The 14090-nt window shown below is 43.9% G+C and overlaps 1 protein-coding gene across 3 annotated transcripts in view; it reads left to right on the forward strand.

The window, feature by feature from the left end:
• Positions 1–14090, forward strand: part of ano11 (anoctamin 11) — a 67052-nt gene that overhangs the window by 47938 nt on the left and 5024 nt on the right. Inside the window, exons 1-10 of one of the 3 annotated variants that reach the window (XM_090184699.1) lie at positions 8106–8360; positions 8607–9303; positions 9510–9986; positions 11026–11167; positions 11319–11404; positions 11789–12045; positions 12424–12584; positions 12811–12963; positions 13334–13463; positions 13641–13715. In XM_090184699.1, coding sequence (XP_090040825.1) covers positions 8628–9303; positions 9510–9986; positions 11026–11167; positions 11319–11404; positions 11789–12045; positions 12424–12584; positions 12811–12963; positions 13334–13463; positions 13641–13715 — 2157 coding nt within the window. In that variant the 5' untranslated portion in view covers positions 8106–8360; positions 8607–8627. Of the gene's footprint in view, positions 1–8105; positions 8361–8606; positions 9304–9509; positions 9987–11025; positions 11168–11318; positions 11405–11788; positions 12046–12423; positions 12585–12810; positions 12964–13333; positions 13464–13640; positions 13716–14090 lie in introns of those variants that run through there. The other 2 variants (XM_090184700.1, XM_021616228.3) reach the window with 2 other exon arrangements.

A 14090-nucleotide genomic window follows, 5' to 3' on the forward strand; every position in this document is an offset into this window, starting at 1 on the left:
GCCTTAGAGAACCTCACCTATGGGTGCACACAGCAGACAAGGAGAAATCAGAATACCCCTTTTTAAAAACATCTACCCAGCAAGTCACATCAACGACTTTAGTCTTTTGATTTTGAGGGAATGGTCGCAGTAAGTGGTTCAGAGTGTTGCAATTGCTTTTCAGGTGGGGTTTCATTATAAATACATTTGATGTCATTTTCATCTCAGTATCCAATCCTGAATGAATCTCCTCACATTACTCTCAGTTCTAGTGGAGGAAAGGTTTGATAATCTCCTTCATAGTCCGATACCACTTTGCCCATAGAAATATAATTACTAGAACTTAACTTGAATGGGAAAGCCCAGTCTGGCCATTTCAATGATATGGCGGTGCCTCACCAGCATAGCCAATAGTGCAATGATGTCACATAGGGTATATCGGATGTCTATGGCATAGTGGCAGAGTCCCCCAATGTACTGCAGGGCGATTAATGTCACGATGTGACAGGGCTTCACTGCCTCCTCACACACACACAGGACGGGGTCACACCACACCGCCAGGCCACTCTGCTCCGCCTGCTCAAACACACTCATCCCATAACAGACCACATAACTCTGGACAAGGGACATGGAGGAGACACACGACTCCATCTTCAGAACAGGTCTCTGTCTGTCCCCTGACTTTCCCTTTGAAACTGGGAAGAGATACAGAGAGTTATGCAAATATATCGAGATTGAGGAGGACTGATTCTTGAAAGAGTATTGACTGTCGTAAGGCTGTTAATCAATCCCAACAGTGACACCAGTCATCATACCATATTACCACAGTCACAATGTGCTTGTTTAACTGCCGTGAATACCACGATAACATTATTACCATGTCTATCCCATAGAGATCACACTATGTTCTGTCTTTATGGTTTGTCCTGCCAAAGGGAAAACATGCTAACTTAAAGTGTCTGAGGATACAGACATGGAGTGTAACGAACGTCGTAGGTGGAAGAAGGTGAGGACCAAGGTGCAGTGTGGTACGTGTTCATAATTATTTTTAATAGAACACTGAAAAATACAAAAACAACAACATGAACGAAACAGTTCTGTCTGGTGCAGACACAGAGACAGAAAACAAACACCCACAACCAAAATGGGGAAAACAGGCTACCTAAGTATGATTCTCAATCAGAGACAACGAACGACACCTGCCTCTGATTGAGAACCATACTAGGCCAAACACATAGAAATGTAACAACCTAGAAAAAAGAACATAGACTACCCACCCCAACTCACACCCTGACCAACCTAACACAAAGACATAAAAAAGGAACTAAGGTCAGAACGTGACATGGAGACTTGAATCAGAATTGAATTTCAAATCAAATTTTATTGGTCACATACACGTGTTTAGCAGATGTTGTTGCGGGAGTAGTGAAATGCTTGTGCTTCTAGTTCCGACCATGCAGTAATATTTAACAAGTAATATCTAACAATTTTACAACATACACCCAATACACATAAAGGAATGGAATTAAAAATATATAAACATATAGACGAGCAATGTCAGAGCGGCATATTTAAGATACAGTAGAATCGTATAGAATATTATACAGTTTATACATTTGAGATGAGTAATGCAGATATGTAAACATTATTAGAGTGGCATTATTAAAGTGACTAGTGTTCCATTTATTAAAGTGGCCAATGATTTCAAGTCCATGTATATAGGCAGCAGCCTCTCTGTGTTAGTGATGGCTATTTAACAGTCTGATGGCCTTGAGATAGATATTTCAGTCTCTCGGTCCCAGCTTTGATGCACCTGTACTGACCTCGCCTTCTGGGGGATAGTGGGGTGAACAGGCAGTGGCTCGGGTGGTTGTTGTCCTTGATTATCTTTATGCCTTCCTGTGACATCGGGTGCTGTAGGTTTCCTGGAGGGCAGGTAGTTTGCCCCCAGGGACGCGTTGTGCAGACCGCATTACCCTCTGGAGATCCCTGCGGTTGTGGGCGGTGCAGTTGCAGGCGGTGATACAGCCCGACAGGATGCTCTCAATTGTACATCTGTAAAGGTTTGTGAGGGTTTTAGGTGACAAGACAAATTTCTTCAGCCTTCTGAAATTGAAGAGGCACTCTTATGACTTCTTCACCACACAGTCTGTGTGGGTGGACCATTTCAGTTTGTCAGTGATGAGGAACTTAAAACTTTCCACCTTCTCCTCTACTGTCCCGTCGATGTGGTTGGGGGAAACTCCCTCTGCTGTGAATTTATGGTCATATCCATGATATATGAGTCTGATACGGGATTATGCCACAAATTACATTGCTCTTTATCATATTCAAAAGAGATGCTAGTGTACTGCTAATTAACGATGTAGACATTCTGTCTTACAATGGCTTACTAAAATGACACAGAAACACCTACACCAAAGTTCATAACACTCCCAAATAACACCTTATAAACAAAATCAAATTATAAACTTTTGAAATGAATGAATGAAAATGTAACTTCATTAGAAATGTAATGAGTGCATGAAATACATAACTTACTCGGATGTATTTATGGAGATGACCTTGTTGGCAGTTATCAGTAGATGCGGTGCCTAGATGGAATGGGCAGACATGGCAGGTTTGCAAGGTGTTACATGTTTTGCTGCATGATAGTAGCGACACCCTAAGGCTTTGGGGCACAACACAGTTGTAGACTGGATATGAACAGGTTATAGACTCAGACTGGATACTGTCTTATTGTACATGTGTGTATGACCAACTGAGTGTGTGTCAGCCAACTTGTGTCTCTTATACTATCCCACACTGCTTTGGTAATAACATTTTCCCCACCTGACATGTACAGTGCCCTAATTATTGGGCCAGTGAGGCATTTTTTCTTCTTTTGGCTCAATACTCAAAGTTCGATTTGATATCTGTCACGCCCTGACCGTTTTATTTCTCTATTTGGTTAGGTCAGGGTGTGATGTGGGGTGGGCATTCTATGTTTTCTTTTCTATGTTTCTTTATTTCTGATTGAAAACTGGGTATGGTTTTAAATCAGGGACAGCTGTCTATAGTTGTCTCTGATTGGGAATCATACTTAGGTAGCCCTTTTTTCCCTCCTTTCAGTGTGGGTAGTTAACTTTGTTAGAGGCATCATAGCCCTGTTAAGCTTCACGGTCGGCTTGTTTTTGTTGGTGACATTCTAATAAAAAGGAATATGTACGCTCACCACGCTGCATTTTACGTAGTCCCCCCCCCATTTTAGAGAACCAAAAGTATTGGGACAAATTCACTTACTAAAAGGTTAAGTATTTGGTCCCATATTCATAGCACACAATGACTACATCAAGCTTGTGACACTACAAATTAGTGAGAAAATTATAGACACAAATATCATATCCCCTAAGACATGCTAACATCTCACCCTTGCAAAAAAAGGGGAGGTTAGCATTTTTGGGGATGGATGATATTTGTGTGTCTGTAACTTTATCACTCATCATTATTCATGATTCATTCAGGATTAACCGTAATCATGGTAATATCCACTTATATGTAGAATTGTTTCGAAATATATTCTGTTATTTTTTTTACAATAAAAGTGACTCCAGAATGACACAATACATTATTTACCGTTCATTTCAATTGGGCACAAAATAATCTGAAACACAACCAAAACAAACAGCAAATTAATCCAACAAATTTGTAGAGACACAAGCTTGATGTAGTCATTGTGTGTTATGGGACCAAATACTTCGTTTTTACTACTTTAAAATACAGTGCATTCTGAAAGTTTTCAGACCCCTTGATGTTTTCCATACTTTGTTAGTTAAGGCTTTATTCTAAAATATATTAAATTGTTAGTTGTTCTCATCTATCTACACACAATACCCCATTATGACAAAGCGAAAATGAGGTTTTGAGGAATGTTTGCAAATGTATTAAACATGAACAGAAATACCTTATTTACCTAAGTATTTAGACCCTTTGCTATGAGACTCGAAATTGAGCTCAGGTGCATCTGTTTCCATTGATCATCCTTGAGATGTTTCTTAAACTTAACCTGTGGTGAATTCAATTTATTGAACATGATTTGGAAAGGTACACACCTGTCTATATAAGGTCCCACAGTTGACAGTGCATGTCAGAGCAAAGACCAAGCCATGAGGTCGAAGGAATTGTCCCTAGAGGTCCGAGACAGGATTGTGTCGAAGCACAGATCTGGGGAAGGGTACCAAAAAATGTCTGCAGCATTGAAGGTCCCCAAGAACACAGTGGCCTCCATCCTTCTTAAATGGAAGAAGTTTGGAACCACCAAGACTCTTATAGCTGGCCGCCCGGCCAAACTAAGCAATCGGGGGAGAAGGGCCTTGGTCAGGGGAGGTGACCAAGAAACCGATGGTTACTCTGACAGAGCTCCAGGGTTCCTCTGCGGAGATGGGAGAACCTTGCAGAAGGACAACCATCTCTGCAGCACTCCACCAATCAGGCCTTTATGGTAGAGTGGCCAGACGGAAGACACTCACACATGCACGTGACAGCCTTGGAGTTTGCCAAAAGGCACCTAAAGGACTCTCAGACCATGAGGATCAAGATTTTCTGGTCTGATGAAACCAAGATTGAACTATTTGGCCTGAATGTCAGGCTGTCTGGAGGAAACCTGGCACCATCCCTACGGTAAGGGATGGTGGTGGCATCATCATGCTGTGGGGATGTTTTTCAGCGGCACGGACTGGGAGATTAGTCAGGATCGAGGGAAAGATGAACAGAGCAAAGTACAGAGAGATCCTTGATGAACACCTGCTCCAGAGCACTCAGGACCTCAGACTGGGGCGAAGGTTCACCTTCCAATACGACAACGACCCTAAGCACTCAGGCAAGACAACGCAGGAGTGGCTTCGGGACAAGTCTCTGAATGTCCTTGAGTGGACCAGCCAGAGCCCAGACTTGAATCCAATCGAACATCTCTGGAGAGACCTGAAAATAGATGTGGAGTGACGCTCCCCAGCTAACCTGACAGAGCTTGAGAGGATCTGCAGAGAAGAATGGGAGAAACTCCCCAAATACAGATGTGCCAAGCTTGTAGCGTAATCTCTGCCAAAGGGGTTTAAGCAAAGTCCTGAGTGAAGTGTCTGAATACTAATGTAAATGTGATATTTCAGCAAAAATGTTTAATAACCAGTTTTTTGCTTTGTCATTATGGTATAATGTGTGTAGATTGATGAGGGAAAAAATAATTTCATCCATTTTAGAAAGAGGCTGTAACGTAACATAATGTGGAAAAAGGTCAAGGGGTCTGAATACTTTCACAATGCACTGTGCATATACAGGGTGAATTTGTCCCAATACTTTTGGTCCCCTAAAATGAGGGGACTATGTACAAAAAGTGCTGTAACTTCTAAACTGTTCACCCGATATGGATGAAATAACCCTCAGATTAAATCTGACAATTGGGACTTTAACCTCATCCAACATTTAAAGTATAGAGCCAAAAGAAGAAAAAATGCTTCACTGTCCCAATAATTATGGAGTGCACTGTATATATTCAAGATGCATTCATTTACTGTGAGAGTAATTGACTCCTCTAGTGTGGAAGGATCACAAACAGTTCCCACACCCTCTTAGATATCTTGTGTACCAGGCAACCTACCCCGAGCCATAAGGATAAAGAAGGCCTTTGTCTAAAGCAGGGAACAGGCAACCGATTGTGTCTGCATTCGTGTGTGCGTTTGTGAGTGTGTGCGTGCGTGCGTACGAGGCAGAGAGGGCTGCAACTTGCCTATCTGTGCACTCACGAGTGGGTGTGGTTATGTGAAAGGAGAAGGAGCTGTTTGTGCAGCAGGTGTGCGTCCGTGTGTGTCTCTCTTTAACTGGGAGCCTGTGCCTGTTACCTGAGTGGTGTTAGAGAGAGAGTAAAGAGAGTTACCTGTGCTGTGAGGAGGGGTACAGTAGGAAGAGACCGATGGCTAGGAGGATGTTATTTTACTTAGAAGGCTGCCTCTTTTTTCTTTGTCTATCTGAGTATATCAATCAAGTATGTGGTGAGAAACTACCACAGCATTATGAAGGTCTGTTGTGAGAAACTATCACAGCATTATGAAGGTATGTTGTGAGAAACTATCACAGCGTTATGAAGGTATGTTGTGAGAAACTATCACAGCATTATGAAGGTCTGTTGTGAGAAACTATCACAGCATTATGAAGGTATGTTGTGAGAAACTATCACAGCATTATGAAGGTCTGTTGTGAGAAACTATCACAGAATTATGAAGGTCTGTTGTGAGAAACTATCCCAGCATTATGAAGGTCTGTTGTGAGAAACTATCACAGAATTATGAAGGTCTGTTGTGAGAAACTATCACAGAATTATGAAGGTCAGTTGTGAGAAACTATCACAGCATTATGAAGGTCTGTTGTTAGAAACTATCACAGCATTATGAAGGTCTGTTGTGAGAAACTTTCAATCATTATGAAGGTCTGGAAGTAGTTTCAAATGGATTAAATTCAATACTCCACTACCCCAAGACACTAGTATAAATGGTAATCATACTCACTCACTGGATGTCTGGGTTTGAAAACTCGTATACATTCCAAGAACATCCCTCACTGTTCATAATTTCCTTATAGTTAGTAACACTAGCGTGAAGTTCAGTACTCTTATTCATGAGTCAGTGGGCGAATCATTTGTGGGCCAACGGCCCAGACTGTGACTCTCTTTCTCCCTCCCCTCTCTCTCTCCTCTCTCTCTCTCTCTCTCTCTCTGAATCTCTTGACCACTGATCATAACATCCAGGTTAAAGGTTAAACACCGTGAGAGAAAGATGGGTCTATATTCTCAAGTGAAAGGGTGAAAGGTCACAGGGGCTGAGGATACTGTCTCACTTGGTTTGGCCGTCTGTTGAAGGGTTCTGAATGTGTGTCTGTTGTGGCACTGGCCATGCCATCTGTAGATGAAGGAGGTGTGTGTGTGTGGAGAATAAATACAGGGGGCTGAGAGCTGTATGTGGAGCAGTCTTTAATTAAAGCAGGAAGACATGGCTCAGCAGTCGCACAGGGCCAGACCATTGTGCTCCAATGAACAGACTTCTTCCTTAACGAGTATATCTTTCACACAGTCCACAAGAGATTGTTACATAGTGAGTAAGAGGTAGAACAAACTGAAAATATCACAGGAAACATACAATTTGTGAACAGTATACATTACAAAACCTGGACAATTATGAGTGGAGGGGGCCTGTTTTGGCATACACAAACTGTAAGCAATGGCTTCGGGACAAGTCCCTGAATGTCCTTGAATGGCCCAGCCAGAGCCCGGACTTGAAGCCGATCTAACATCTCTGGAGAGACCTGAAAATAGCTGTACAGTGACGCTTTCCATCCAACCTGACAGAGCTTGAGAGGATCTGCAGAGAAGAATGGGAGAAACTCCCAAATACGGGAGTGCCAAGCTTCTAGCGTCATACCCAAGAAGAATTGATGCTGTAATCGCAGCCAAAAGTGCTTCAACAAAGCACTGGGTAAAAGGTCTGAATACTTATGTAAATGTTATATTTCAGTTTTTTATTTTTTTATAAATGTGCAAAAATTTCAAAAAAACTGTTTTTGCTTTGTCATTATGGGGTATTGTGTGTAGTAGATTCATGAGGGAAAACATTTATTTAATCAATTTTAGAATATGGCTGTGATGTAACAAAGTGTGGAAAAAGTAAAGGGGTCTGAATACTTTTCGAATGCACTGTATGTGTAGGGGTACGGTGACTAGACTTCAGGATATATGATAAACAGAGTAGCAGCAGCGTAAATTATGAGTGTGTGTGTGTGTGTGTGTGTGTGTGTGTGTGTGTGAGTAAAGTCAGTATAAATGTGTGTGCATTTTATGTGTGTGTTGAAGTGTCAGTGTGGGTGAGTGTGTAGAGTCCTGTGAGTGTGCAGAAAAGTCCTCTCAGTGCAAGGGTCAACTCAGATAGTCCGTGTAGCCATTCTGTTAGCTATTTAGCAGTCTTATGGCTTGTGGATAGAAGTTGTTCAGGAGCCTGTTGGTGTCAGACCTGATGCAACGGTACCGCTTGCCGTGTGGAACCAGAGAGAACAGTCTATTGCTTGGTTGGCTGGAGTCTTTAACAATTTTCTGGGCCTACCTTTAGACACTGCCTGACGTAGAGGTCCTGGATGGCAGGGAGCTTGGCCCCAGTGATGTACTGGGCTGTCCGCTCCTCCCTCTGTAGCGCCATGCAATCGAGGGGAGTGCTGTTTCCATACCAAGCAGTGATGCAGACAGTTAAGATGCTCTCAATGGTGCAGCTGTAGAGTTTTTCGAGGATTTGAGGGCCCATGCCAAACCTTTTCAACTTTCTTAGGGGGAAGAGCCGCTGTTGCGCCTTCTTCAGGACTGTGCCCATGTGAGTGGACCATTTTAAGTCCTTAAAGATTTGTACACTGAGGAACTTGAGGTTCTCGACCTGCTCAACTGCATTTCATGCCTTCTATAGAGGGAAGCAGGAACGAGACCAAATTATGAAGTGTTTAACAGAGATAAGTTAATACAATATAGCCTACAGTCAGTGCTGTTTTACCAGATATGGCAAGAGGATATTATGTTGGCAATTGAAGTTTATGGCAAAAACGTTTTCTCCTTTCTTCTGCAGCTCTCATGTGTTCTCTCAGTCATGCTTCCTGGGTATGGATTCTTCCCTCTCCCTGACTTCCAGCCTCATCTACACGCCTTCCGTTTCCGAGGAAAGAGCCCCATTATGTGGATCCCTGTCTCAGGTGAGTCCCAGGCTTTGAGCGAGGCCCCGGACGACATGCCTCTCCTCCGGCAGTGCCACCACAAGCACATCGCTGTGTGTCAGCAGGAGACTCTGACCTTCATCGAGCTGCAGCCGCCTGTGACACCCAGCGTCAAAGGCTGGGGCTCCCCAACTGCAGACACTCAACGCTTCAGCCAGTTGTCTCTGAATCATCCTAAACACAGGAGTGAAGCACAAATTGGCAGTGGGAGAAGTGATTATTACACTGATTCTAATACGGACCTGAGTTTAGACTCTCCGACGCAAGGGGGCGAGGTTGAGCTGGTTATCCAGGAAGATATCAGGACCAACCCTCCAGTGCAGGAGCAGTATGAGAGACCCATGACGGTGTCATCTGTGTTTCTTCCCCTCCACGCAGCCCTCAGCCTGCCCCTGTCCCTCCCTCTGTCCTCCCTGTACAGAGACACAGACTCCTGGGACTCTCAGCCACCTGGCTCTCCATCCTCTCCTGAGCTTCCGTGGCTGCAGAGCCCAGATACCTGTCGACCCCAGAGGAGATCATCACAGAGCTCCCTCAGGGAAAAGTCCATTCGTATGTACAGTATCTATCCATTTCACATCTTCAACTCTCTGTTAGTCCTCATCATGAGAATGTTTTATCCCCCTTCACCTATTTTTATCTGTAGGACTTAAAAATCACACTTCAGATATATTTTGCACATGTCCATATTCAATATGACTGGACTGTAATTCGGGGGGAGGAATTTTCACCTGAGTCTTGTTTGTGTTGTGTCCCAGGGCGTAAGGTGCGGGTGTACTCACCAGACAGCCTAAGTGACGAGTCTCTGGCCAGCCCCATTCTGGACGGCGACTACCTTTTCCCAGGACCCTTTGACTTCTTTCTGGAAGAGGACCTCAGGGGAGACCCTGAAGACGCCACGAGTCCCTCATCAACAGGGGGTGCCGTAGACCCCCAAAACCCCAACCCTCCAAAGATTCCACCTCTGTCCTCAGAGCCACATCAGTCGTCAGAGGACTCCTCTGTCTTGAACTCTGGGGCTGTAGAGAATTCCTCGGCCACCGGGGGGAGCACTTTAGCCTGCTCTCGTATGGCGGAGCACGAGCGGCGGCGCTTCTCTGCCTCTGAGCTGATCTCACGGCTGCAGCTGTCCCAGAGGAAGAACTCGTTCACGCTAAAGCTAGGCAAGTCGCTGTCGGCTCGCGTGGCTTCCCGTGACAGGCAGACCTCCAGCAACCTCAGCCCCAGCTCTGACTGTAAGTGTCCCGCATTAGCCAAGAATGCTAATAAATAATTTTGCAATTTGAGGCAACATTCTGTGGTGGTTGTGTGTCTGCTAGTTTCCTCCACCTCCATCTAGAGGTCTTCATGGGTCCACCTGACCCGATATGCATAAATTAATTTGAAGAAATTAAACAAGACCGCTCCAAATGGACCCTCGGACAGTCAGACCCAAAAAGGACCTTGGAAAACAAACCCAAACAGACCCATGCTGGTTCAGATCCGAGAGACCCGTTCAGATTCGAGAGTAGAGAGAGAAAGAAACCTCCAACTGTGCACTGCCAGTGCCATCAATAAACAAACTATATTGGCCAAATGATCCACAGTTACGTGTCTTTAAAAACTGCCAATAACAACTTACAAAAAAACTATTGTTGTTTTTCAATGTGTAGCATATTCAAAACATATAGTCTATTGATTATTGGTTTTTAATTTCCTAAAACAATAATTGTGTACCACATGGTTTAGCTGTCAGAGATTTGAGCACTAAATGCATAGGTCTAACTTTCGTTTTACTTCATTGAAAGAGAATCCATCCTTGCAATCAACAGTAGCCTCGCCCAATGCTTTGTTTACTACCTCTCTCTCTCTCTCTCTCTCTCTCTGTCTCTGTGTCTTTGTCTCTCTCTCTCTCTCTCTCTCTCTCTCTCTCTCTCTCTTTCTCTCCCCTAAGCAGCAGGTCGCACGTGAGGTGAGCAGCTGGAACCAGTTTCAGCTGGACATAAGCTATATGTTTTATTGAGTTGCAATTGGCTGACACAGATAACAAGCTTGTGCAGTTCTCATCACACAAACAGTAAATTAACAGAGGACAGGTTCAAATGGGTCCAGTCGGTAAATCAATTTTAATTGCACATGCCCGAGACCCATGGCAATTATATCAGACCCACCCAGATCCAAGACAAAAGTCTGAATTTAAGACCCGGGCCTGCTCGTGTCCTGGGTCGGATCTTAGAATTTTGGGTCTGTTGGACTTATGAAGACCTCTACCTCATCTACCTTCTTCTTCTCCAGATAATTCCACTTCCAGGCACCGTGGCTCAGGTGGTTCCAGTCACAGCGCCCCCCACAGTCCTGTAGGACCTGTACCGCCACTACCTACTGCTGACAATAACACGCAACAACATCGACGGAGCACTGGATTCGCAATCAAAAAGTGTGTTTTAACAGCTAAAATGGGTATATATTATCAAGATTAAACTCACAAAGTCACATTTCAACTATACGTCTTTGCTGGAAGTGGGTCGTAAAGATGTCTGCTGTAAATAACACTGCTATAATGAGTATAACTACAACCCTTCCCACAGTATAAGGAAGAAATCCATCGAGGAGGATTGGTTTACTCCTCCCACAGTCAGCAGCTCCAATCGTCTGTCACGGTTTCTCCCCAGCTGTGAGTCTTACTTTCCTCCTGTGTCAATATGTCAGTGGTATTTATATGGCATAGCAATTGTTTCACACTCGTTCAACTACATGCTACATAACAAAATAACATCTGAAAGTATTTAAAAAAAACTTTCTTCAATAATGAATTTTATTCTCAATCAACCCTGTATACTCTTCTTACTTCTCTCTCTCTCTCTTGCGCTCTTTCTTTCTCTCTCTCTCTCTCTCTCTCTCTCTCTCTCTCTCTCTCTCTCTCTCTCTCTCTCTCTCTCTCTCTCTCTCTCTCTCTCTTTCTTAATCTCTTGCTCTTGCTCTTGCTCTTGCTCTTGCTCTTGCTCTTGCTCTTGCTCTTGCTCTTGCTCTTGCTCTTGCTCTCTCTCACTCTCCTCAGCAATTCTGTACCAGGAGTACAGTGATGTTGCAATCAACCGAGAAATCCAGAGGCAGCAGGGGGAGGAGCCAGGTGCTGAGGAGGAGAGGCTAGGGGTAGAAGGGGCTGGGGAGGCCCCATCTCCGTCCAATCTGTCTCCGTCTAGCTCCTTTTGCTCGTCACGAGGCTCCGCCTTCTCCCTGTGGCAGGACATCCCTGATGTCCAGACCAGCGATCAGCTGGACAACTTCAGCAACGAGGAGCGCAAACTACAGGAGGTGAGAGCATGAGGATGACATCAAGCCACATTGGGATTTAGGCAGCACTCAAAGAGATGCATAGAAGTTGTGCATGACTTTTGTGGAAAGTGCACACTCTATACATCTCTATGGCAACCCTACAGGCTTTTAGCATGTCCAATTAGCCAGCTAAGTTGATTTGTTTCATCTATGTGATGGATTACATTTTTTATGGGTTAACATATTTTGACATAACATTTGTGGTCATAACATTATATTCATGATTTTATTTTAACTATGTGTTTCCCCATAATGTCTCATGATATTTTTTAATATAAATAAAGCACCTTGATTTTAATTGTGAGTGAGAGGTGCTCCTATTGCTTCCGAAAGGCCCATAATGTCTCCTCGTCACAGGCCAAGTTTGAGCTAGTGACATCTGAGGCGTCGTACATCCGGAGCCTGGCCATCGCGGTGGACCACTTTATGCTGTCCCAGGAGCTGGGGGAGTGTCTGGGGACCCAGGACAGACAGTGGCTCTTCTCCAAGCTCCCCGAGGTCAAGGACGTCAGTGAGCGGTATAGTATAGTAACATGACACTGATGGGAGAGTACATTTCCTGAATATATATCATGAGATTATTTCTGTTTTTTTCTGTCTTGTTTTTTCGCTCAGTATTTGGGGGTTCTGTTTCTCTGGCTTTCAGCATCTTTCTATCTTAATTGCTCACTCTTTTTGCTCTGAATTCTTCACTTTCTTTGTTTCTCCCTCTCTTCCTCTCGCTCTCTCTTCCTCTCGGTCTAGGTTCCTGCAGGACCTGGAGCACAGGTTGGAGGAGGACATCTTGCGTTTTGACGTATGCGACATCGTCCTGGCCCACTGTCCCGCCCTGCGAAGGGTCTACCTCCCTTACGTGACCAACCAGGCCTACCAGGAACAGACCTACCAGCGCCTGTTGTGAGCCATCTTACTTTGTGTTTATTTCTATTGGTCTTTGTTGCACATTCGAGTCTGTAAGTATGATGCTTGAAAATGACCGTATGTCACTCAGTGCCTAGTACACACACTTAAATAGTTGCTTTATACATATGGATTGGGTGGTTAACCCATAGAGGGTGTGCAGGTTTCTGTTCCAGCGCAGCACTAACACACCTGGTTCAACTAATCAACTAATCATCAAGACCAAGTGCGTTAGTGCTGGGTTGGAACGAAACCCCGTAGCTCTCCAGGGTTCGTGACCATGGATATACACTACATATCCAATCCATACCAGTGAAGGTTTTCCGACTATGTTGCTTGATTTTAGTGTTTTATATTTTCTCTGTAGACAGGAGAATGCTCGCTTCCCAGGTATCCTGGCTCGTTTGGAGGAAGACCCCATCTGCCAGCGTCTTCCCCTTGCCTCCTTCCTCATCCTCCCCTTCCAGAGGATCACACGGCTTAAGATGCTGGTGGAAGTACGATATAGAGCGCCTCTGTTCACCATAAAATTCAACTATTCATGCCTGGCTGTAGGGACAGAACATTACATCAGGTTACACCAGCGAATATGCCAGGACACAGCAGTAAGTTTTTGCAGTGCCCTGAGGTGAAAGTCTAGATCCAAAATGTTCTATCTCCCTTCTATCTTATAGAATATTCTGAAGAGGACAACACCAGGCTCTAGGGGTGAAGACACAGCCACCAAGGCCTTCAATGAACTGAAAAAGGTAACAGAAAATATACAAAATACTTTATGCACATTTTTGTGGTCACACTCCCTTTACATTTCTCACTGTCAATCGTGATTGCTAATTCTTCAAGTTTTACCAGTAAAATGTCCATGCAGCATCTGCATGCCAACCATTTGATCTCAATCAGTTTCATGGGAATATGCATTTGGGTCTTCTTGAGTTATGTACAGTGCTGTTTTGAAATTATGAACAGTGAGCACATTTTTGAGTATATGGTGTTAACAAACTGTAGCATAGGCCTACCTGTGTTTTGTTTCAATCAAAGCACACATTTTTCCGCATGAGTAAAAAAAAAAATTAGGTGGTGTTTTTTGTCTTACAGTAGCCTTATAATAATTTATGTTGAATACT

This window comes from Oncorhynchus mykiss, chromosome 9 (genome assembly GCF_057628025.1).
Source record: "Oncorhynchus mykiss isolate SJ-2025 chromosome 9, ASM5762802v1, whole genome shotgun sequence".
In the NCBI taxonomy this organism is placed as follows: domain Eukaryota; kingdom Metazoa; phylum Chordata; class Actinopteri; order Salmoniformes; family Salmonidae; genus Oncorhynchus; species Oncorhynchus mykiss.